The sequence below is a fragment of the Pogona vitticeps genome, chromosome 4 (assembly GCF_051106095.1).
Source record: "Pogona vitticeps strain Pit_001003342236 chromosome 4, PviZW2.1, whole genome shotgun sequence".
NCBI classification, from domain to species: Eukaryota; Metazoa; Chordata; class Lepidosauria; order Squamata; family Agamidae; genus Pogona; species Pogona vitticeps.
This window is the reverse complement of record NC_135786.1, coordinates 168,824,058-168,849,211: the sequence shown is the minus strand read 5'-3', so window position 1 is coordinate 168,849,211 and position 25,154 is coordinate 168,824,058. Positions and strand designations below refer to the sequence as shown.

The following is a 25,154-nucleotide window of genomic DNA, read 5'->3' as shown; positions in this document are numbered from 1 at the left end:
TTTACTTTTTAATAATTCTGCAGTATTGTCACGCTTCAGTGCCCAAAGAAAAATACGTGAAAAACTTTCATGTTCTTAGTAACTGGCTTGGGTGTTGTGGGAGGTAATTTCTCAGATGTGTATGAGGATATGCTTCTCAGTACATTTGCATTTAATCCCTTATCTTTAGATTTGAATGCTTTTCATGTGCTTGCTGTTCTTCAGCGTTTTTGCATTTGGATCTATATATAATGCAGTATATAATATCCTCAGTGTCATGGGAGGTGATTTCTTAGATATGTATGAGCATATGCTTATCTATAAAAAGAGCAGTTGAATTTTCCCTGAGAGTACTAACTGTAGGAAGACCTATCCTCTGTGGGCCAAGCAAATCCTGCTGAGGTGGGGAGGAAAGATCCTAAAATGGTGGAGGAGTTGCCTTATTTAAAGCTTTGCTGGCTTCATGCTAGCACAGACTGCCATGTTGAAATTCTAAGAAATATCATGGAAAAAGCAAGCCTGAGAGGTCTGGAAATCCAAAGTTAAAACATGTAGGAATAATGAGCTTCTGGAATTTTTTTGATTCCATTTTTCTGTAACCTTTGACTGAGAACAATTCTGTACTTAATTCATATTAGATGCTGATGTAGTTGAAGTAAGTTGATGAATTTTTGTTCTTGCTGATGATGGTGCAGGCCCCTTAATTCTGGAAATGCATATAGAAGACACATCACTATTGGTGGTGCCACCTTATTCAAAATGGCAAAACATTTACTTTAAAACCTGAGCGTGTGTGCAGACAGTAAAATGCAATTCAGCACAAGCAATAAGACAATATTTATAAATGAATGCACATCAGGGAAGTTAATAGTCTTGCTCAGTTATTTCCGTACTTATATTTTAAGTGGTTAAAGTAGTGAAGAAATACATTGGGCGCCACTGTGTCTTGTAACTAGTTTATAAAGCCCTGACTCAATTATGCACATACTGGTTTGTTCTTTGTTTTGGTTTTTCGTAAGAAGCACTTCTGAAGCAACATTTATTCAGTAAAAGACAGAAAATATAGCACATTAATTCTCTTCCACCACACCTTCTCTTTTGGCTCCAGCTACTATGACATTTTTTTTCCTGCATGGAAATATTTTGAAACCAATACTCATTTTCATAGGAAATCATTATACAGTATGTGACAATTAACAGTGAAACTTGTTAACATGGGATAGTGTTTTAAGGCTGAATTTCTTTAGTTGAAATGATGATTAGCTATTAACTCTGGTCATTTTTGTTTATTATTATACATGTAACACAATGGTTCCCAACCTTGGGTCCCCAGATGTTCTTGGACTAAAATTCCCAGAAGCTTTCGCCACTAGCTGTCCTGGCCAGGATTTCTGGGAATTGTAGTCCAAGAACATCTGGGGACCCAAGGTTGGGAACCAATTATGTAGCAGATTTATAATCCACATTTCAGGATCACATCCCCACAAAGCTGCTGAAACAGTAAAGGTGGCACCCTGATTGAATTTAGTATTTTAGTATTAATTTTATTACTGTTTTTAATGTAATACTTAATTCTTATTTAATTTTAATGAGATACTTTTAAAATTCTTTTTTAATACTGTATTTGTATACCTACTATTTTTAACATCTACATTTTTTTAATAATATAAGCCACCTTGGGTTCTTTTTAAGAAGCAAGGTGGGATAAAAGTATTTTAAATAAATAAAGAGATAAGAGTTCAGTATTACAGATCAGAAACAGATCAGAATCTGATGCCCAAAAAACATTAAGGAAAAGCAACCTATAGAATATACTTTCAAGGCTTTTCTGAAAGCCTGCAGTAGAACTGAGTGCTACCCACCGAAAATGAATGCTTAACTCTGCCCCTCCCTTTTTCATTTGATTATTAGAATGATTGTTGCGTGTTTTGCACTGTATTGTTTTAAGATGTTTGGAAGAAGCTTGCATAGAAAGTCATAAATTGTAGTTCAAATCAAATGCATATAATACTATGTTTTCAGCACAATGTTAGAAGACAACTAGAAATCACTGTTTAAATTGGTGTGGTCGTTATATAATTTTTAGGCTGGACTGTTGTGTCATCTACTAACTTTTCCTCACTTGGCAGGTTGATGACATATTAGGCGAAGGCAGTGACGACAGTGATAGTGAAAAAAAGAAAGCAGGAGAAGGAAAAGAAGCACCACAGAATAATCCAAAAGATACTTTAAATGTAAATATAGAGGAGAGGCCGATGTCGACAACATCAAGTGAAAGACGTTTGACAGGCAGTGTACCCAGGTATGCACTTTAGCTTTTCCAAGTTAATAATACTCCTGCTCTCTGCCTTTTATTCAGAGCCACATACTTAAAGTGAGTATAAATGTTTGTCAAGTAATAGATTAAGAGGGAATGAAGTATTTATGTGTGCATATACATATGTAGAATTGTGAAACTTTAAGGGATAGAATATCTGCATTTTCACCTTTTTTAAAGCCTTTTTATTTTTAATAAAATAATTTCCTTGTTCTCTTATGGAATTCCAAAACAGCATTGCCAATTTGTGTTTTTTGAAAGTGCAAAGTGCTCACATACTCTTGATCTGATTTGGGCATGTTAACCATAATTTACCATCATGTCATGTGCGTAATCCTCAGTCTTAATGCAGCTCATCCTCTCATGGGTAATCAGGAAGAGGAAGTTGGACCTTTCTTGTTTTAAACTGCTATTTATCAACATATGAAGCAAGATAAACTGGGATGGAGATGTTATACTGAATTACAGTTAATCAAAAACTGAAAGCAAAAGCTTTTGGTCTTTGGAGTGTGAACCACATGAGAATATGAAATATATTACTCAATTTTGTGTCGTCTCTCATAAAAGTTTCTTAAATCTGTAAAGTGAAAGATACACCTTCAAAAATATTTACTGATTTTAGAGTCATATAACTACAAGATTTGCATTTATACATAATATCCTAATATATAGGACCCCTGTGGCACAGTGGTTAAAGTTCAGTACTGCAACCAAACTTCTGCTCAGAACTAGACTTCAATCCTGATGGATTCAGGTAGCCAGCTCAACATTGACTCAGCCTTCCATCCTTCCAAGGTCCGTAAAATGAGTACCCAGCTTGCTGGGGGGACAAAGTGTTCCATGCGTAATTATGCTGTAAATTGCCCAGAGAGTGCGCTAGATTATGGGGCAGTATATAAATTGAAATAATAAAGGAATAAATAATATATTTTAAAAAGCAATTCCTCTTCCAGATAAAAGCAGTTCCAGATGTCTAATATAACAATAATAATTGTGCTCCCTGTAGTTAGTTCCAGCTCATGAGGACCGATGCCCAATTTCCAAGGAATACAGAATCAGTAAACCAGTCCATTCTTCTAGTGGAATGCTCAGAATGCTCACCTTCTCCAAAGCTGCATATGGCAGTTCTTTTCCCAGAGACATAGTGGAGACTTGAGCTCTTGTTTTCTTCTGCCGGAACTATCCGGACAGCAGACATCTAATAGATTCTGGCAAATATATGTATGTGAAAAGGTTTAACAGTACTTGAAACTGAAAGTTTAGTTGTGCTTGAAAAAGCTGCACACATTCTATTTATTTATTTTGAGATAGAGTACATTGAGAAATATACTGTGTATTTTATTATTTTATTTATTTATTATTTTATTTATTAAATTTTTACCTCGCCCATCTAGACACATGTCTACTCTGGGCGGCTAACATAAAAATAGAATAAAAACAGTATAATAAAATAAAAAGCAACAATAATAATATAGTTCAAGATGGGGGAAAAATAAGAAATAATCGATGACAGGAGGGAAAGCCTGCCCAAAGAGCCAGGTCTTAAGTTGGCTCTTAAAAACACCTAACGAGGGAACCAGACAGATCTCTGGGTGGAGAGGACTGTTCCAAAGGCTAGGGGCCACTGCCGAGAAGGCCCAGTTTCTTGTTCTTTCTCTCCGGGCCTCCCTCGGTGTATTTATTTATTTACAGTGTTGCCTCACATTACGACGTTAATTTGTTCCAGCAAAATTGCTGTAGAATGAAAACGTCATAATGCGAAATAAAAGAGCCCATAGAAACGCATTAAAACCCAACTAATGCGTTCCTATGGGTTTGAAACTCACCGTCCAGCGAAGATCCTCCATAGTGCGGCCATTTTCGCTGCCCATGCAGCGAGGAATCCGTCCCAGAAAAGAGCGGGGAGCCATTTTTTTTTACCCAGCGGCCATTTTGAAACCGCCGATCAGCTGGCTGAAAATCATCGTTTTGTGAGAATCGGTTCCCGAAGCAGGGAACCGATCATCACAAAGCAAAAAAACAAACATTTAAAACATCGTAATGCGATCGCTTTTGTGATCGCAAAAAGTTCGTCGTGATGGGATTTCGTTGTTAAACGGGGCACTCGTCTTGCGAGGCACCACTGTATTTTGTAAGTACCGTATTTTTGACTCCATAGGACGCACCTCTCCATAAGACACACCTCATTTTTAGGGGAGGAAAACAAGAAAAAAATATTTTGGCCATTTCGGCCTGCTGGTCCTGTGAGGGTGGAGGTGGGGGGAGTCTCGGAAGGGTCCAAGAGCGCCTTCCAGGACCCTTTGGAGGCTCCCCACCCCGTCTCCACAGGTGCAGTGAAGGACGAAATTGCCAACTTCCAGGACCCTTCTAAGCCTCAGAAGGGTCCTGGAAGGTCATAATTTCGCCCCCACTGGCCCCACGGGGGTAGGGGGAGCCACCAAAGAGTCCTGGAAGGCACTCTCAGATGCTTTGGAGGCCCCCTATCATCCCCCCACTGGGCCCTGGGGAGCGCTGTTTTACAATATTCACTCCATAAGACGTAGGCACTTTCCCCCCACTTTGTTTTGGGGGGGAGTGTGTCTTATAGAGCGAAAAATACAGTATGTAAGTATCTAAGCATGTATGTATACTGCCGACTCTGGGTGGTTCACAACAAAATGAGAAAACAATGGCAACATAAAACAATCAAATTGAAGTAGACAATAAGCATATATTAATCTTTAAACTTTAAAAAATCAAGGCATATAATAAAAGCATTCAAGATGGTGGGTAGCACCTTAGGGACTCGAGGAAACTGTGTGTTCTCTTGATGGAATATTTTGGAAGGCCTGTCTGAAGTACTAGGTTTTCAAGAGTTTCTTGAAAGTCATCAGTGAAGGGGCCGGGCGAATCTTGGGCAGGAGTTGATTCCATTGAGGTGCTGCAACCACCAAGAAGGCCCAATTCCTGGTCTTCTCTTTCCAGTATTTTTATTTTATTTTATTGTATTGGTATCTTAAAATAGCATAGACTTTGTGTAATAGAATGTGCTTCATTTGAAACATGACGTTATATCGTCAATACATACATGGACTTAATGAAACATGAGAGTGTAGCATTCCTTCCTTTACTCAGATCACTAATTACTCCTGCTATCTGGGAACCAGAATTTCTGTTCAGGCCCAAAAGAGATAGCAACAAACTTTATGATTTTTCTGCTATTTTATGCTAAGTCTCCCTTTCAAATAACTTTTATTGAATACAGCTCAGATCAACTACAGAATCTCATGTCCCCCATCAACCTGAAAACAATAGGAGCTGAAGGCACAGCTATCCTCAAACAGTTAGGTACAACAATCATTAACAAGATTGAGTTTTCATAAATCAGTCTACTTACTCAGATGTTAAAATGTACTTAGCAGCAGCAAGTACATAAAGATAATTATTTGAATTTTGCCTGGGTAGATTGTTTTCATTTTATCTGAGGATGCCTACTTTGAGGTTTGCGATGGAATAGCCTAGAAATTTAACACCTTTCCCCATATAACTTTGCAGATTAGCCATCTGGTTTAGCCTCCTACAAAATATCTATAAATTCATGCTCATGAAGTACCAGCTTTTAAAGTAACATTATGTCCAAGTGCATTGCTTCTTAAATAATACTATTTGTCTTAATAATATTACCAAGAGTAAAATAATAGCATCTCTAGGCCCATCTCTTCATGGTTTAGTTTATCAGAGAAAGTGAAGAATGTTTTGATGGTGCAGACCAGACTGTTATGGAAGAACAGCAGAATATAAATTTGTCTAGAGAGGCAAGTGGCAAGCATTTGAAGGAATGAGAGACAGAGAATTGAGACTTTCAGGAACCATGCTGTGTCTTTCAAGCTACAGACTTGGTATCAGGCCCTCACCATGGACGATTCTGACCTACTAAAATAGGGCCAGCCAACATTGGCCCTGTCCTCAGACAAGGACTCTAGAGTTTCTGGAACAGGAGCAGCTGTTCCCAGTCCCTTCCACAAACAACAATCTAGAGCCACTGAAACAAAGACAACAGTTGCAGACCTTGCTCAGCAGTGATTCTGAGCTACTGGAACATCAGAGGACAGAGAAGTGGCCATAGAGAATACTGTGGATGAAAAGATTTCTATAACTACCTATTGAATGAAAACAGAAGTTTATATGAAATTGTGAATGGAATACTCATGAGGTTTATAGATGACATCAAGCTTGGGGGGATGGTTAATAGTTCAGAAGACATAATCCTAATTCAAGAGGATCTTGATAGAAGTAATGGACCAAAAGAAACAACGTGTTTGAACAATGAAAAATCAAAAGTCTTGCACTAAATGGGGGAAGTGAGATGCTCAAATATAGGCAAGGAGACAGCTCACTTGCCAGCAGTATTTGTGAAAAAGATCTAGGGGTTTTGGTAGATCACAAGCTAAACATGAATTCACAGTGTGTTTGCAGAAAAAAACAGTACTATATCAGGCTTCACCAATAAAAGTATAGTGTCCAGATCAAGGGAAGGAATAGTACCACTCCACTCTGCTTTAGTCAGACCTTACCTGAAATACTGTGTCTAGTTCTCAACACCACCGTTTAAGAAGGATATTAAGAAGCTTGAAAATCTCAAGAGGAGAGTGACCAGAATTATAAAAGGTCTGTAAACCAGTCCATATGAAGAATGGTTGAGGGAATTGTGAATGTTTAACTTATAGAAGAGAAATATTTGAAGGTTGTTGAATGATGAAGAAAACTTTTTTTTCCAGGTCTAGGAGGTAGGACTTTAAAAATACACAAGATTAATTTTGACTAAATATTAGAAAAAACGTTGTGACAGTAAGAGTTTTTCAACAGTAAAACAGATTGTTTCATAGATGATGGATTTTCTTTCACTGGAGATTTTAAAGTAGAGATTGGATGGCCGGCTGTCAGGTTTGTTTTAGTGGTGGATTTCTCTTGCTTCTAGAGGGAACTGGAATTAATTAAAGAGTTATTCAAAAGAGTAAATGTTAGTGTCCGAATGTAAGCCATTGCCCCAGTAGCAGACTGCTTCCCACTCCTGACCGCCTCCAGTTGTCTGCCTCAAAAAAGTTAAGATGTTTCGCTGCTGCTGCTGCTTCAAGGAAGCAGGAATAGAATCTAGAATGGAACTGCAACTTCTTAAGACACATCTCCACAGCTATCATTTTGCAAGCTCCACAAAATAGTTTATGATTTTTAGGGAGAGAAAGTGATCTAGATATTGGGTGGAGGGCAAATATACAAACATTGAGGCACTTCTGAAAACTAAAACTTTTACATATATGCCTATGTATGATTGGATGCAGATTGCTGGCTGGCTCAGCTGCTTAAGGTTGCTCATGTATTCATCCCTCAGTGTAGTCTGCTGTGTTTGTGTTACCATATTTTTCAGTGTATAATAAGATGATACTTTTGTCTAAAATCTTTAGACTAAAAATTGAGGGTCGTCTTATACACAGAAGTGGAGGCGAGAACAAAATGGCCCATACCTTGCCTCTGCAAACAGGCTTCCTTCAATCATGAGGCTTTGCTTTCTACAGTCAGGAGACTTCACTTCGTCCAATCACAAGCCTTACGTAACTGATGTTAGATGATGCTGTACAAACCAGTTGGAACACACCTCGTTGGAGGCGGAGCCTGTAGGCAGTACTCATGTTCATGTCAGAGTATTCAGTCAGAGGCTGAATACTTAAAGCTAAGTTGTCGTAATTTTTGGTTAGAAAAGGGAGGGATCTTATACATGAGGGTGTCTTATACATGGAAAATTGTGTGTGTATGTGTGTGTGTCTGTATCTGTATCTGTATCTATGATATATAGATATAGTGAATTGGAAGCACTCTTATTGGAAGAACTTCTACTAGGGAAAAGGCCAGATCAGCTTGCTGTGCTTCCGTCCTATGCTGCTTGCTAGTTCTTACCACCTGAGCACTGATACATATGTTTACACTTGGCTTGAACAATTGGTTTCCTACTACTGTCTGCTTCTATCTTCTGAAAGCTCAAAATACAGTCAACTTGTTTCATGGGAGGAGTGGACAGTGGTGGTGAAGATATCATCATTTTTTATTGATAACGGGTAGCCCTATCTACAGCATTCTGTCCTCTGCTAGTCAGTCCCATGTCCGGACTCTGAGTTTTCCTGTGTCTCTATTGCACTCTCTCTGCGGCTGATAAGCAGTCATTAATCTTATCCCCTGCCATCTTGTATTGCACATCTTTTTTCAAACTAAGGCTACAGTGATAGGTACATTTACTTCAGGGTAAGGCCAGTGAACTTGGTGAGTAAATGTGCCTGAGATTGGCCTGCACTCCATCTCACCTCAATGAATGAGCAGGACAGTGTGTCTCTCTCCATCCATCTAGCTATCTGGGTTTTTTAAGAAAGAATGGTATTGCCTTTTCACCTTACTTTACTCCATTTATCTCTCTTTTACTTTTCCAGTGAATCTCTTGGAAAGGAAAGGAAATGGAATAGGAAGGAAATTAAAAGGTCTACTTGGCAAAGCTCTGAGAGAGTTATCTGTTAATGTTAATATTTTTATGTATTGCCTAAAATTTACCTAGATGAGCCACTGCTGCCGAAATAGATTTTAAATAGTTCATCCTGATAATCAGTGGGCTAGCTTCGGTTCATATGCTCAGATTGTGTGTGTGTGTTTGTGTGTGTGTGTACCTGTATGCATACACCTACAGTGGTGCCTCGCATTACGATGTTAATTCGTTCCAGCGAAATCGCTGTAGAACGAAAACATCGTAAAGCGAAATTAAAAAGCCCATAGAAATGCATTAAAACCTATTTAATGCGTTCCGATGGGCTTGAAACTCACCATCCAGCGAAGATCCTCCATAGGGCGGCCATTTTTGCTGCCTGTCTTGCGTTGAATCCGTCCCTAAACACAGTGGGGAGCATTTTATTTACCCGGTGGCCATTTTGAAACCGCCAATCAGCTGTTGGAAAATCGTTGTTGTGTGAAGAATCGGTTCCCGAAGTAGGGAACCGATCATCGCAAAGTGAAATTCCCCCATAGGAAACATCGCAAAAAGTTCATCGTAATGCGATTTCTACGTTAAACGAAGCGATCGTAATGCGAGGCACCACTGTACATGTTTAATGTTAGACTAGATTGCATCTGTAGACTAGCAAAGCTTAGCTTCCTTTTTCTGCTGGAAACCCTGGAGCCTTGCTGAAAACAAGTGTTTTACATTCTTATTTGTTTTCAGGAAAACGGGGTGTATTTTTAGAAAATGGTATCAGTTTTTTTACTTAAACTTGTCCTTTTAGAAATGGTTTGTATACTACAGTGGTGCCTCGCATAGCGAGGTTAATTGGTTCCAAAAAAAACATCGCTATGGGAAAACATCGTTAAGTGAAACGCGTTTTCCCATAGAGATGCATTGAAAACCGGATAATCCGTTCCAATAGGAACGGATTATCCGGTTTTCTCCCCACTATCGGGCGCAGCCCTTTGGGAGAAGCCTCGGGGGAGGGGGGAAAGACGGCATCGGCTCCTGCCTTCTCCCCCACCACCTGGCTTCTCCCAAAGGGCTGCCCCGACTGTCCTTGCAGCAGCGGAGGAGGTGCCTGGTGGAGGAGAAGGCAGGAGCCGATCTGTCATTTCTCCTCCACCGGCCACCTCTTCCGCTGCTGCAAGCAACTTCGGGACAGCCCTTTGGGAGGAGCCGGGCTGTGGAGAAGAAAGGCAGAAGCCGATCTGATCTCCCCTCCCAACCATCGGGAGCAGCGGGAGAAGCTGCCCAGTGTGTGTGGGGGGGGAGATCGGATCGGCTTCTGCCTTTCATCTCCACAGCCCGGCTTCTCCCAAAGGGCTGCCCCGACTGTGCTTGCAGCAGCGGAGGAGGTGCCCGGTGGAGGAGAAGGCAGGAGCCGATCTGTCATTTCTCCTCCACCGGGCACCTCCTCCGCTGCTGCAAGCACAGTCGGGGCCGCGCTTTGGGAGCAGCCGGGCTGTGGAGAAGAAAGGGAGAAGCCGATCCGATCTCCCCCCCCCACCATCGGGAGCAGCGGGAGAAGCTGCCCGGTGTGTGGGGGGGAGATCGGAAGTCTGGCCATGGCTGGGGTAACCGCAGTGGCTCGGATCCAAGCCGCGAGAGGAGGGTGAGGTGATCCGGATGCCTTTCAGGCATCCCGGGCTTGGATCCCACCCGCCGCGGGTTACCCATGGCTTGGGTAACCGGCGGCGGGTGGGATCCAAGCCCGGGATGCCTGAAACACATCCGGATCCCACCACCCTCCCCCCGCGGCTCGGATCCAAGCCGTGGGGGGAGGGTGGGAGGCATGGCCGGACTCTTCGGCAGCCACCGCAGCTCGGATCCGAGCCGCAGCGGCTGCCGAAGAGTCCGGCCATGCCTTCCGAGGCCACTGCTGGGATTCCCCTTCCCCGCGGCTGGCTTCCCCGGCCATGGTCGGACTCTCAGGAGTCCGAGCATGCATGGGGTAGCCTGCCGCGGGTCGGATCCAAGCCGCGGGGAGAGGGTGGGGGGATCCGGATGCCTGAAGGTGGCTGCCGAGGAGTCCGGCCATGCCTCCCACCCTTCTCAAGCCACAGGAGATGGGGGGTGGGAGGCATGGCCGGACTCCTCGGCAGCCACCGCGGCTCGGATCCGAGCCGCGGTGGCTGCCGAAGAATCCAGCCATGGCTCCCACCCTCCTCAGGCCACGGGGGGGGTCCGGCCATGGCTCCCACCCTCCTCAGGCCACGGGGGGAGGGTGGTGAGATCCGGATGCCTTTCTGGCATCCGGATCCCCCCACCCTCTCCCCGCGGCTTGGATCCGACCCGCGGCAGGCTACCCCATGCATGCTCGGACTCCTGAGAGTCCGACCATGGCCGGGGAAGCCAGCCACGGGGAAGGGGAATCCCAGCAGTGGCCTCGGAAGGCATGGCTGGACTCTTCGGCAGCCGCCGCGGCTCGGATCCGAGCTGCGGTGGCTGCCGAAGAGTCCAGCCATGCCTCCCACCCTCCTCAGGCCGCGGGGGGAAGGTGGTGAGATCCGGATGCCTTTCAGGCATCCAGATCCCCCCACCCTCTCCCCGCGGCTTGGATCCGACCCGCGGCAGGCTACCCCATGCATGCTCGGACTCCTGAGAGTCCGACCATGGCCGGGGAAGCTGGCCGCGGGGAAGGGGAATCCCAGCGGTGGCCTCGGAAGGACCCTTCGGAAGGGTCCTTCCAAGGCCACCGCAGGCATTTTCCCCCAGCTGAGCTGCGGGAGCACTCCTTCGGAGGCTCCCGCCGCTCAGCTGGGGGAAAATGGTGCCTATGGGGAAAACATCGCAAAGCGATTTTTCCCCATAGGCAACATCGGTATGCGATCGCAAAAGCGATGGCAAAAATGCCATCGCTATGCGAATTCATCGTTAAACGGGGCACTCGTTATACGATGCACCACTGTATTATTTTTGTCCAAAATTTTGCTAATATTGTTTTCTTATGCTTTTTAGCTCACCATAGTCTTAAGCAGAGATACAGTAGTAGAAAACTTCCTCCCAGAAGCAGGAGGGGCCATTAAGGGGATTTTCATTTGCTTCTCTCAACTGGTTCTCTTTAAGAGAAAATTAAAATCCCCCTCATTGCCTCCTCCTGTCTCCTAATGCTTCCAGGAGGAAATTTACCATTTGTCTTTTAAAAGTACTTGTAAAAAAATAATGCAGCACATATGTTCTGCCCTAGTACAGATTTTAAAAATAATTCCACTTCCTTGGCTTCTCCACAGAGTTGATGAAATGTTTAATTTGCCAGTATCCTGAAGTAGCTCTCTTCTTAAGCCACTTCACAAAATTGGCAAATTTATAGCAGACTCATGCAGAAGTTGCTTGAGGTCCATATGCCATTTGGATGTAAGGATTACACCAGATGGTATGCTGGACTTCCTAGCAAACCAATTTTATCTTGATTCAGAATGAGCATGTACGCAAGTCCTAAGGTAGTGGACGTGAGTACATACAGTACTGTATTAACAAATTTCTGAAGATAAGGGTGGGTTATGAAGAAGTAGTTTGCTTTGTCTCATATCTAATCAGTTTTCAGTAAACTACATTTAGGGGAGAAAAAGAAGTGGGGTTTAATATGGCCCCAGCTTTATTAGTTACAGTCAGTGACATTTGGTGCAAGATCTACCATGACCACAATCAACAAGCGTAGGTCCTGGCTAAACCTTTCCATTCCAGGCGGGCTGCTTGGGCATCAAAGAGCAGCAAGAATAAAAATGACCCACCACAAGTGTAGCAGACATATTGAGATTCCAGGCTAGACTAACACCAAAACTTGCACTCCCAGTTCCCTCAAGGAGACTTCCCCTTGAGATGACAGTATAATCCAACCCCGTATTTACCTCTGCAAAGGATCTGGCTCAGGGATTATTCCTTCAGAAGTGCAAGTTTCAATGCAGAAAAAAATGAAGCAGCAAAAACATTTCGGAACCAAGAATTTGTGAAATCTCAGAAGGCAAGCAATACCAGTTGCTGCTCATCTGGATAATGTTCCTTCCCAGCCTAACCTCATTAAAGGACAACACACCTTGTTCATGGCAATAATATCATTACAGCATGTTACAACATGAACATAGGCAATGTAACCAGGGAAACCTTCAAACAAAATGGCCAGTTGGAATGTGAAACCTAAATATTCAAAAGCATCAGTTCTTTGGCGGTCAGTCTTCTTTAGGGTCCAGCTCTCACTTCCATAAATCGCTACTGGAAAAACCATAGCTTTGACTATGCAGACTTTTGTCGGCAAGGTGATGTCTCTGCTTTTTAAGATGCTGTCTAGGTTTGTCCACTATGACCTGTCCATCTTGGGTGTCCCTGCACTGCATAGTCCATAGCTTCTCTGAATTACTCAAGCCCCTTCACTACGACAAGGCAGCAGTCCGTGAAAGGGAAAGTAATATAATTCTAATTTATTCCTGAAGATCACATTTAAAGGTTTCTCCTTTTTTGTCAGAAAGGTCAGTGAAATGGGTAAAAGATACAGTACAGATGGAATCTTCCTACATATTTCTATGCCAGTGTTTTTATCCCAAAAGGCTACTTAATGCGCATATCCTCTTAAGAGGCACTTCTAAGAAGACAAATGTCTTCCAGCAGAACAATTTATTAACTTCACTAAGTTTGCTGTCTATCCATTTTTCTTCTTCTATTTGGCAGTTTTCACAAATATACAAGAACTTGATAGAACACAGGCTCATAAATAATACTGCTATGATTTACTGAGGATCGTCCTGCAAAACTTCTGTATGACAAAGTGTTTTATCACCCTTCTTGCTGTGAAGAATTCTTTTAGGTCATTGTTCTACCTACCATATTGCACCAGACTCCACTATTACACTCCACTATTACTATTGCAGTTTATTACATCTGTATTTGCCTTTCTTCCAGTGAACTAAGGCAGCATTCTCCTCCTCATTAAATGCTCAACAGCAAGCCTACGAGGGGTTTTGGCTGAGAGAGGAGTCCTGCTCAATCATTCTCTTAATTTTAAAATTGCACAGAGTTAGGAAAAAGCAGCCAACTCCAGCTCTTGCCTTGTCATTCTCCTTTTGTGACAAAATAGAGGTGAAATATGAGTTCATTAGATCTGCCTTCTCTCTTCCCCCAAGTAACTCTTCATGCACTCCATGTAAAAGTCCTACAATTTCCTTGTTTTTCCTTTTGCTTTGACTGTAATTGAAAAATCCTTTTTGTTATTTTTCATCTCTTGCAAGTCTGAGCTCATTTTGAGCAATAGCCTTCCTAACCTTCTCTCTACAGATATTGGCTATCTCGTTGTACTCTTGCTTGGTGATATGCCTCTCATTCCACATCATGGTGGTGTCTTTTTAAAATTGTAACTCGTCTGATAGCTCTTTACACACCCACAGTTTCTTTAGCGAACATTTCTTCCTCACAGGAATTGTGATTGTGCTTTCATTTTTCTTAAGATACTCCCATCCATCATGGACTTCCTTCTTTTTGAGTATTTCTGTCCCAACCCGGTATTTATTTGAGTTTACCAAAATCAGTTTTCCTAAAGTCTAGAGCGTGTGTTATACTGTTCTCAGCTTTCTTTTTTCTCAGTGTAATAAATCAGAAGCAAACATGGTGACTTCCACCAAACTTTCACAGTTTCCACCTCATTGATCAATTTATCTCTGTTATGTTACGACCATATCTTGGATAGCTGATCCCCTTGTTGTTTCTTCTAACTTCTGAAAGATGACGTCAGCAAGGTAATCATGGAATTTGTTTGACCTTGTGTTCTTCATGGAACTGGATTCCCTGCAGATATTAAGTGCATCCTTGCACAAATAACGTTTTTATAACAGTTTATGAAATAAAAAATTCACACCCAGCAAGTAATACATCAAAAGATAGAGAAGAAGAAAAATAGAAGAATAAGAAATTTTAATTTGAAGCAATCAGAGAAAACTCAAGAGGTGAAACACTTTCTAAAACTAAATGTTAAATCTGTAGCTGCAGAAAATGGTAAAAGATAAGAGAGAGAGCAGTCTTTACCTGATGTTTTTGCCCACATCCTCTCCCCAGCCAAGGTGCTCTGTCTCACTTTTACATATACAACCTTCTCCCCTGGCCAGGTGATTGATTGCTCTGGAGCACACTCCAGAATTCCTGAGAACCAACGTATCTGGTAAGGTAAAGGTTCCCCTTGAGATTTAGTCCAGTCGTGTCTGACTCTAGGGCGCGGTGCTCAGCCCGTCTCCAAGCCGTAGAACCAGCGTTTGTCCATAGAACGTTTCTGTGGTCACGTGGCCAGTGTGACTAGACACAGAACGTCGCTACTTTCCCATCGTGGTGATACCTATTTATCTACTTGCATTTTTACATGCTTTTGAACTGCTAGATTGGCAGGAGCTGGGACAAGCGATGGGAGCTCACTCCGTCGCGTGGATTCGATCTTACACTGCTGGTCTTCTGACCCTGCAGCACAGAGGCTTCTGCAGTTTAACCCGCAGTGCCACCACATCCTTTGGTATCTGGTAGGGCAGCACATAATCTAAATTGGCAAAACCATGCATTGAGGTATATTGTCCCTCCCACTAAACAGCTGATTAGTGATTTGGAGTGAGTAGAGTTATGATAAAGTGAGTAGAGTTATGATAAATATTGGCACATGAAGAAGAGTTCTGTATATGCATCATCTTCCACATGTGCCATCCTCCTCACTTCATGAAAACCATCCTTTTTACAGCCTGCCAAGCAGCTAATCAATGGGTTGGACAAATCGCCAGCATACTTCAGCAGGAGAAAGATAATGCCAGTGGCCTGAAATAGAGGCGTCTGCTGGTCATATGTATACTGTTAATTTACTAGATGTATCTTAAGGACATATTTTAATTATGTGCACAATTAACTGCATCATTTAATACACAGCTGCATGTGGAGCAGCTTGTGGACCAGGGGAAGGGACAGTCACAAGACACCATCAGTTGCATAATTAACAGTGCAATCTATTGTTCATCAAAATAAATTCTGCAGGGTTGAGTGAGACAAAAATCATGATAAGTGCATAGAAGTTCATAAGAGTTAAAAATACAGAAGCAGGATTCTGTGTTCCTTCCTCCCCACGGCAACCCTCTAACTTTTCCCAAAGTGTGCCACAGAGTACCTAGGGACCTAGCTGAGCAAGATTAGTGTCACAATTTTTATGTGTACCTCAGACAGAAGGATGAGAAAACAAGATAGGACAAGTACAGAAAGCTTTCCGGTTCTCATTTTTCTACATATTCTGTCCACTAAGGTATGATATAAGGTTCAATATATCTAGATACTGAAGAGGAAATACATTGCCTGTCCTATACTGTAAGATGGAAAATGAGTGCACAATGGGAAAACGGTTAGGCTAAAGTAAGTGAACTATTTAAATTTTGTTGCTTCATGCTGTCAAGCTGGAACTGAATTTTAGTGACCCTAATAGGGATTTCAGGGTAAGTGAGATATTTAAGGAGTAGTTTTAATAATAATCGTAGAACAGCAGAGCTGGAATGAACCCTGTGGATCATAGGGTTCAATCCCTGTCAAGGAAATACAATGAGGAATTGAACTCCCAGTCCTTGGCTTTGGAACCAGATACCTAAACAAGTGAGGTCCAGTTCGACACCCCCTACGACTTTCCATAGTTGAGTAGGGATTTGAACCCAGGCCTCCTGAGTCCTATTTTATCACTGTATCAACTACACCACTCTGGGTATCACTGATAAGAGAGATTTAAATTTTAGCATATCTACATATACAGTGGAACCTGTACTTATGAACATCCCTACCTACGAACATTTCAACTTACAAACAGCTCCGTTCGCAAAATTTTGCTTCTACTTGCAAACAGAGCTTCAACGCGGGGGAGGCAGGGAAAGCATGAAATTTGAACTTTCAGTTAACTGTTGGCCGTTTTAGTTTTAAAATGTGTGTGGTTAAAATGTTCTAAAGTCTGTTTTAAAATCAGAAAATATTCTCTGAGTGGCTGTGGTGGTTGTAGATGCAGGCAGGCAGGCTTTATAATGGAGTTTAGACTCAAGTCTCTCCCCCCCCCAACTCTCTTTTTGTGATGAGGAGTTCTGTGCTGGAATAATGGTTGCTGATTGTTGGTGCAAGCAGGCTTTAAAATAGAGTTTAGACAAGTCTCTACCCCCCTTCTATGCTCTCTTTTTGTGATGAGGAGTTCTGTGCTAGAATAATGTTTGCTGGTTGTTGGTGCAAGCTGGCTTTAAAATGGAGTTTAGACTCAAGTCTCTACACCCACCCACCCCTTGTTTAGACTCCACAGTCTTTTTTTCTTAAAATCAGAAAATATTCTGTGAGGGGCTGTTCTGGCTGTTGATGCAGGTTGACTGTAAAATGCAGTTTAGACTCTCTTTTTGTGATGAGGAATTCTGTGCTGGAATAATGCTTATTGGATTCTGTGGCTTTTTTATAGGTATTCTGTTTAAAAGGTGGTCTCCTGCCTTTTTTTAACCTAAAAGGTGCTTGGTTTTGTTTAAAAGGTGCTTCTTTTTAAAGGTGTTCTGTTTAGAAGGTGTTCCCTCCCCCCCTCCTTTCCTGTCCTCTTTTTTTGACCTAAGTTCATCTTAGGTCAAAAGAAGAAAAATTCTCCCCCTAGTGGTAGAGAATGGATTAACTGGCTTAGCGTACGAACGTACGAACAGCGCCTCTATGTAAGAACCAGAAACAGCCAGAACAGATTAATCGGTTTTCAGTGCATTCCTATGGGAAATTTTGCTCCTACTTATGAACATTTCAACTAATGAACATCTTCTGGGACTGATTAAGTTTGTAAGTAGAGGTTCCACTGTGTTTTTAAAATAATTTAAATCGAGGAGTTGAACATATGGTCTTCAGGGAAGTTTTAAAGCTTTTAAATTAAAACAGACAAAAGTGAACATATTCACCCGAGTGGAACTAACAACCTTCAGCACCTTTTACATAAGGCTCTAAGTAGAAGTATACAGATAATTGTGCAAATTTTTAAAGTGTGCATTTGTCCTTTGGAACAGACAGCAGAAATATTTAGCCCCTTACATTGCAGACCTTGCAGTGGATGAAAAAGAAGATGAAATATATTGCCAACTTCACACTCAAATCCTACAGAGAGGCATAATATTAATGTTATATTAGTAAACTTGAATTTTAAAGTTGGTAGAGTTTATAAAGTAATATTAGAGTGTGGATTAGGAGTTAGAAATGAATAAGGAGGAAAACTAATTTAGTTTCGCCAAGAAACAGATATATTAAATACAAGGTTCTATCAGAAAAAAAAGTTTATTGTTATTAGTTAAGAAATATAGTAGTAACTGGTACATAGGATTTCTAGTTTGATCTCTAGTACAAAGTTGAAACTTCTGAGCAAGAGGATATTGAGAAACTTATTGTAATCTGGAAATTAATCATAGGAATTAATCACTACAATAGATGTTGAAAAGAGGAACTTCACCCAAAGTTAATCCAAACCACAAAATGCACTGTCTAAGCCAGCGTTCCCCAACCTTTTTAGGACTGCGGACCGACCGAGCTCCTGAAGAGGGTGGGGCACCTCCATGTGTTCGCGCATGCCAGCGCAGGCGTGAGCGCTCCCCCACCCTTTCGCGCAAGCGCAGGAGTGCCTGCATGCCTGCACCCCCATGCACCCACCCCTTCATGCAGGCGCTTGGGCACATGTGTGAAGGGGTGGGGGAGCGCTCACGCCAGCACTGGCATGCACGTGTGTGCACAAAGCAGCTGTGGGTAGGGGAGTGCATGCGGGGGTGGTGGGAGGTCTGTCTCCATAGCCCTGTCCGGCTCAGGCCATAGACCAGCACAGGGCCACAGACCGGGGGTTGATGACCTCTGGTCTAAGGTCTTTGCAATAGAAGTGTGGGGAAAGAGGAACTAAATGTCTTACGACTGTAGTTGGGATGACAAGTTCAGGGTTAGTTTAGAATCAAGGTGTATAATATGTCTGTTTCTATGTGTCTTTGCCTTTGCTAGATTGGATTTGGGGAGCAATGAGCCATTTGTGATCACATCCTACATAAATTTCTGACAGTCCCCTTTACCACCACCATGACACCACATGGATGTCCTTTCAGCACACTGATGAACACATTCTACATAATCAAATCAAATACATTCTTATAAATCACAGATTCTGAAATAGCACAATAAGTGCAAAAACATCCTTTGGAAGACATAAATTCAGAATATATCCCATTTGTTATAAAACTGAGAGTAAAACTTTAAAAACGACCCTAAATACCACAGGTAAAGAGGAAGTTAGGAGTCTGAAAATTAAAGGAGTTCAAAAAAGTGAAATAAATAAGTACAGAAATAGAAGAATGCCTTAAGGAAAATAGAAATGTGAATACTAAGAATGTAGGATACCTGTGGGAAACCATGGAAGAGGGTTGCATTCTATTCAGTAGAAAAGATATTTCCTAACAGCATGAGAAGGAAGAGAATGGCAAGTGAAATAGCTGGCTTAATAGGAGAAGAAAGTAAAATAATGTGAATTAGGGTATGTATAAAATTATAAATAAAGAAATTTGAAGAAAGATCAGCAAAGTTAAAGATGGAGGGACAATCAATGTCAAGATATTGAAGACTTGCAAAATAAGAATGGTGACTTCTAAGTGTGTTAAGGAAATAATTGCATACAGTAAGTGTATTAAGGAAATAACGACATTATTTAAAAAATCTACAGAAAACTTAGTAAGTAATCATAATCAAATATTGTTTGCTACAGATGAAAAGAAGGGAATATGGACTTTCTGTATGGCTGAAATGTTTTTCAATAATCAGCCTGAACTTAAAAATGATATTCATGACAACAATGAAAGACCAGTTATTTTAACATCTGAGATTGAAAACACAATAAGAATTAGTAAGGAAGATAAATCACCTGGACCAAGAAATTGAAAACAGTTTCTAATGGCCATGGGAGATAGTGGTATTAAAATTCTGACAAAGTTCTGTAATATAATAAACAAGGAACCAAGGAAAAATTCCTACAGAATGGTTAGAGCCAGTATTTTTGACAATTCTGAAAAAGGTTAATGAAAAAAACTGCAGTGAATGTAGATAGTCAATTTAATGCACCAAGTTTTAAAGCTCTTTCTTTGAATTATATACGAAATAATTCAAAGAAATGTGAAGAATAACATAAGCAATACACAGTTTGGATTTAGGTTGGAAATGGGCAAAAGAGAAGCACTTCTTAGTGTAAAAGTGCTTAGATGTACAACAAGATCTATATATATGCTTCATTGACTTTGAAAAAGTATTTGATAGAAAGATGCCCTCTGCCCTGCCAAGGAACAAGTAAGAAGAAAAGGAAGCAAGTGTTATAGATTCCTGTGTTACCTATTCACTGCACTACAAAATGAAACCAGTAAAAGAAGATTGTATTCAGAGGCTAAAAGGAAAAAAAAAATCCCCTTTTCCCAAAAAAATAAGGGAATGGGAGATGATGTGGAAAGAGTGAGGAGCCTCATGGCACAGTTGTTCAACTGCAGCCAAAATTCTGCTCATGACCCGGGCTCAATCCCAGGTAGCCAGTTCGAGATTGACTCAACCTTCCATCCTTCCGAATTTGATAAATCGAGTACCCAGCTTGCCAGGGCAGGGGGGAATGTGTAGCCTGCACAATTAAATTGTAAACCGCCCAAAGAGTGCTTTAAATACTATAAGGTGGTATATAAAGAACACACTTGGAGGGTGTTTTTTTGGAGAGGGGATAATGTGTGGCATTTATGCCAGTTTTCTATGACTAAACACCAAGCAATGCTTTTATTGATGGAATCAAGAGTGAGGCAGTGTGCCAATCCACCTCCATGCACCCTGCTCCCTGCTCCCTAAGATGGAGTAAACCTTGGAGGTGGTTTCTGAAAAGTGTTAAAGTTTGCAGTCATCATGCATGTGCTGCTGTGTCAAGTGCTGATAGTTGCATCCATATTTTAACGGCACTTCACAGGCTTTTGTGTTTGCCGTTATTTGGCCTAGTTGCTGTTGTACATAAATTTCAAGGTTTTTCCTATCTGGGAATAACTGAATTAGGAGCAGAGGTGTTAATTCACGTGTAGGTTAAGACTTTCTGCAGCTAAGCATATTAATTGTTCCATACAGGGCAAGATATGACAATAAAATATCGTGTAACAGAACTTGTAAAAAGAAATGCTTGAGGGTAGAATTACAGTTGTGCCTCACTTAGCGATGTTAATTCGTTCCGAAAAAATTGCTGCTAAGCGATTTCATCACTAAGCGAAACGCGGTTTCCCATTGGAATGCATTGAAAACCAGATAATCCGTTCCAATAGGAACGAATTACCGTCCTTAAGCAAAAATTGCCATAGGAAACATCGCTAAGCGAAACACGGTTCCCCAATTGAAATGCATTGAAACCTATTCAATGCATCTCAATGGGGGGGGGGGGGGAAATACAACAACAAATTTAAAAAGAGTCAGAACAAAGTCAAATTTGGTTAAAAAGGGGTTTATTAAGTGCACTTTATGATTTCAAACATTTTAAACAGTAAACTTTAACTTTATAAATAACAGAAAAACATTTAAAAAACAGCAAACATGAGGCTGTTTAAACCATCGTTAAGCGAAACAGGGGACCCAACATGTAATCGCTACGCGAAGCATGGTCCCAACCATCGCTAAGCGAAAATCGCCCATAGGGACCATTGCTAAACGAAGCGCAAAAACGGTCCGAAAAAGTCATCACTAAGTGATTTCATCACTAAACAGAGCGCCCGTTAAGCGAGGCACCACTGTAATACTATTCTGTAAGGGGGAAAAAACTTATATTTAAAATCAAGCACACCAGTGTAGTACCAGAACTTACTGTCTGTTGAATGCACACGTTTTACATGTTTACATATGGGCAGCTAGAATTAGCAGTAGGTTTGGTGTGTGTGTGTGTGTGTGTGTGTGTGTGTGTGTGTTTGCATGCAGTATAATGGGACAAAATTCCTCACTACATAACCATTGGCCAATACAACCTCTGCAGGTTTTACCTTATTTTACTTTACTTATTTACTTTAATTACTTCACTTTATCTACTTTATTCCATCGGCTGCCTTGATGTATCCAGGAGCCAGGAGGAATTATTGTCATTTCTTGCCATTCCTCACTATCTAACTGAGAAACTCCCAGCCGCATCATATCTTGAAGACTAGCAGAAGCTCTTTAATTCTCCGGGCCGGGACGATAAGGACATTTTTTTAAAAAAAGCTTACAAAATAGGCTGATACTTTCTTCTGACTTTCCTGCTAGTCATTTGACGGCCTTGGGGACTAGAGAAGTTTGGTTGACATGGAGCTAGCAGAATCTTTGGAGCTGGACTTGACTCTTTCTCCTCTGGTGCTGCATCAGATTAAAGAAACCACTCCAGTTACCATTACACCTATATCCGATATACACAGAAATAGGGAGGCCCCAGCTTTGTACCAGAAGCAGCTTTGGAATAGAGACATTATTACCGCCATCTCCCCTCTGGAACTCCACCGATGTCATGAGTTCAGCCAAAGATCTGGAACCTGAGGGGTCAACTGTAGCTGAGGAGAATGCTGAGCGATTAGAAGCACAGACAGCTGAATCACCACCAGATGTTTCTCCCCCAGTAGCCAGGATAAGGGCTAGGCTTCGGCAAAGACATATGACACAAAGGTCAGAGGATCGCCTGAATGCTGCCCGCAAAAACATCCGGTCAGCTAGTCCTGAGTTTTGACAGGATGAAAAGGCTTCCAGCAGTTCAGTGAGTATTTTGCTATATAATCAGCTCCCAGAAGGCTAGGAAGCTCATGGAAGCAACAAGTCAATTCCTGTGGTTCACATTCACACTCCTGCTCATCTTGGACCTTGTCTTCTGGACCCTTGACTTTGGACTCTGACTTCTGACTACGGTTTGTGTTTTGGCTCTGGCATTTTGGTATCTGTTTTGCATCTAGTGGACTTCTGATATTGGACTGGTTTATTGGACTTTTGCCTGTTAAAACCCCTGGAAACGTGACACCCGAAGATATATCACTAACCAAACTGATAGGAGTGAACATAACCTGGTAATGGAGAAGGCATGACAACCCAAAATTACAGACTTTCTGATATCCAAAGAACCCTCCAAATCCAGGGTACTTCCCTCATCAGCTCCTGTATCAGAGAACAAAGGCGATCACCTCCCAGCACATGGGGAAACATCTCAAATATCACAAATAGATTTACAGTCAACCCTCGACTTACGAACGGCTCTAGATACGAACATTTTGACTTACGAACTGCTCTACTAGGGAAAAGTGGACTTGACTTGTGAACTCTTTTCGAGATACGAACAAAAAACGTGCAGGAAAGGCAGTGAACCTCCCTTCCCCCGCGCCCCCGGCCCCCACCCCCACAGCAAGCGCCACTCTCAGAAGCCTCCCAGGGGCAGGGGAAAACCACAATTTTTAGAGTACAGTGGCGCCTCGCTTGACGGTGCTAATTCATTCCGAAAAAATCGCTGCTAAGCGATTTCATCGCTAAGCAAAATGTGGTTTCCCATTGAAATGCATTGAAAACCGGATAATTGTTCCAATAGGAATGAATTGCCGTCCTTAAGCGAAAATTGCCATAGGAAACATCGCTAAGCAAAACGCGGTTCCCCAATTGAAATGTATTGAAACCTATTCAGTGCATCTCAAGGGGGGGGAATACAACAACAAATTTAAAAAGAGTCAGAACAAAGTCAAATTTGGTTAACAAAGGGTTTATTAAGAGCACTTTATGATTTCAAACATTTTAAACAGTAAGCTTTAGCTTTATAAATAACAGAAAAACATTTAAAAAACAGCAAACATGAAGCTGTTCAAACCATCATTAAGCGAAACCGGGGACCCAAAAATTTAATTGTTATGCGAAGCATGGTCCGAACATTGCTAAGCGAAAATTGCCCATAGGGACCATTGTTAAATGAAGCACAAAAATGCTCCAAAAAAGTCTTCGCTAACCGATTTCATCGTTAAATGGAGCAATCGCTAAGCGAGGCACCACTGTATTTCAAGCTTTTTCCCTGCCTTCCCGGCAGCCATTTTGTGCTCTTCTCTGCTCCCCCCCTATCCCCGCCTGTCAGCTGATCGGCGCTGGGTCTTAAAGGCTTTCCTGGGCTTGCTCAGCAGGTAAAAAGGCAGTGCAAAATCACTCAGGGAAGCTTCTGAAAGTGGCACTATGCCGTGGGGGGGCTGCCCCCCCACAGCAAATCCCCACTTTCAGAAGCTTCCCTGGGTGCTTTTGCACTGCCTTTTTACCTGCTGAGCAAGCTCAGGGAAGCCTCTGAGATGAGACAGTGCAGATCAGCTGAGAGGTGGGGAGGGGGGCGGGAGTGGAGAAGAGCACAAAATGGCTGCTACCAAGGCACTGTGAGGAGCCGGGCTCACTTATCAGTACCTGGTAAGTGACTTTGTTTTAATTTTTTTCCCATAGGAATGCATTAATTAAATTTCTATGCATTCCTATGGGAAAGTTGGTTTCGACTTAAGAACTTTTCAACTTACAAACTGACTTCCAGAACGGATTTAAGTTCGTAAGTCGAGGGTTGACTGGACCAGAATATTTTCTCAAGGATGAGCAGACTCTGGGAGGTGAGTTTTTAAACAGCAGCCAGCTTAATAGCACAGTGTATATGGACTTTGGTAATTTAAGGAAATGTGATTTTATGTGTGTTTCCCTCCCCCCCCATCATATTACCAGAGAGCCCAATGAAGGGCCCAGCTGTTGCTAACCTCTAAGGGAGCCCAATAATACCCTGGTCTGAGTCCTCCATACTTTGGCCATATCATGAGAAGAGAAGACTCCCTGGAAAAGACCCTGATGTTGGGAAAGTGTGAAGGCAAGAGGAGAAGGGGACAACGAGATGGATGGACAGTGTCATCGAAGTCATCGATTATTCCCCTCCCCCATTGAGATCAGTGTGAGAGGAAAATAACCAGCAAAAAGGACAAGAACCTTAACTACAACAAACCAGTAGAGCATGGGAAGCAACAGATGTTAGCCACAGGTTCTTTCTGATGCCTTCTACAGGTTTGTTCTGTCCCTCACCTGCCACAGGGCTGCAGCTCTAAGGGGAAGTGCACACTGGCCTTTGCAGTTTTCCAGTAGTCCTATATCTGCTCTATATATTACAGGGAGGGTGACTCAATTATCCAGATCAAATGATCCTGCCAAAATGATGTACTTTCTAAAATAGGTACCTGTATTTTCTTCTCTCATCCCTTCCTGGGTTTTTTTCCCCCTTTGGTACGTTGTGAAATTGGTTTGTACATATGTGGTCAAGGATTGTTGTATCTTTTAATCTCACCACTTAGTACTTAGAAAGTACTCAGTACG

At 41.9% G+C, this 25,154-nt stretch overlaps 1 protein-coding gene and 1 long non-coding RNA gene across 4 annotated transcripts in view; one reads left to right on the top strand and one right to left on the bottom strand.

Moving 5' to 3' along the window:
* LOC144589239 (uncharacterized) overlaps positions 1-25,154 on the bottom strand; it is a 701,357-nt gene that overhangs the window by 359,822 nt on the left and 316,381 nt on the right. The window lies entirely within an intron of this gene.
* The window catches only part of CTDP1 (CTD phosphatase subunit 1), a 74,389-nt gene that overhangs the window by 48,051 nt on the left and 1,184 nt on the right, over positions 1-25,154 (top strand). For all 3 annotated transcript variants that reach the window (XM_072998718.2, XM_020781623.3, XM_020781622.3), the window contains one exon: positions 2,109-2,281. In XM_072998718.2, coding sequence (XP_072854819.2) covers positions 2,109-2,281 — 173 coding nt within the window. The remainder of the gene's footprint in view (positions 1-2,108; positions 2,282-25,154) is intronic.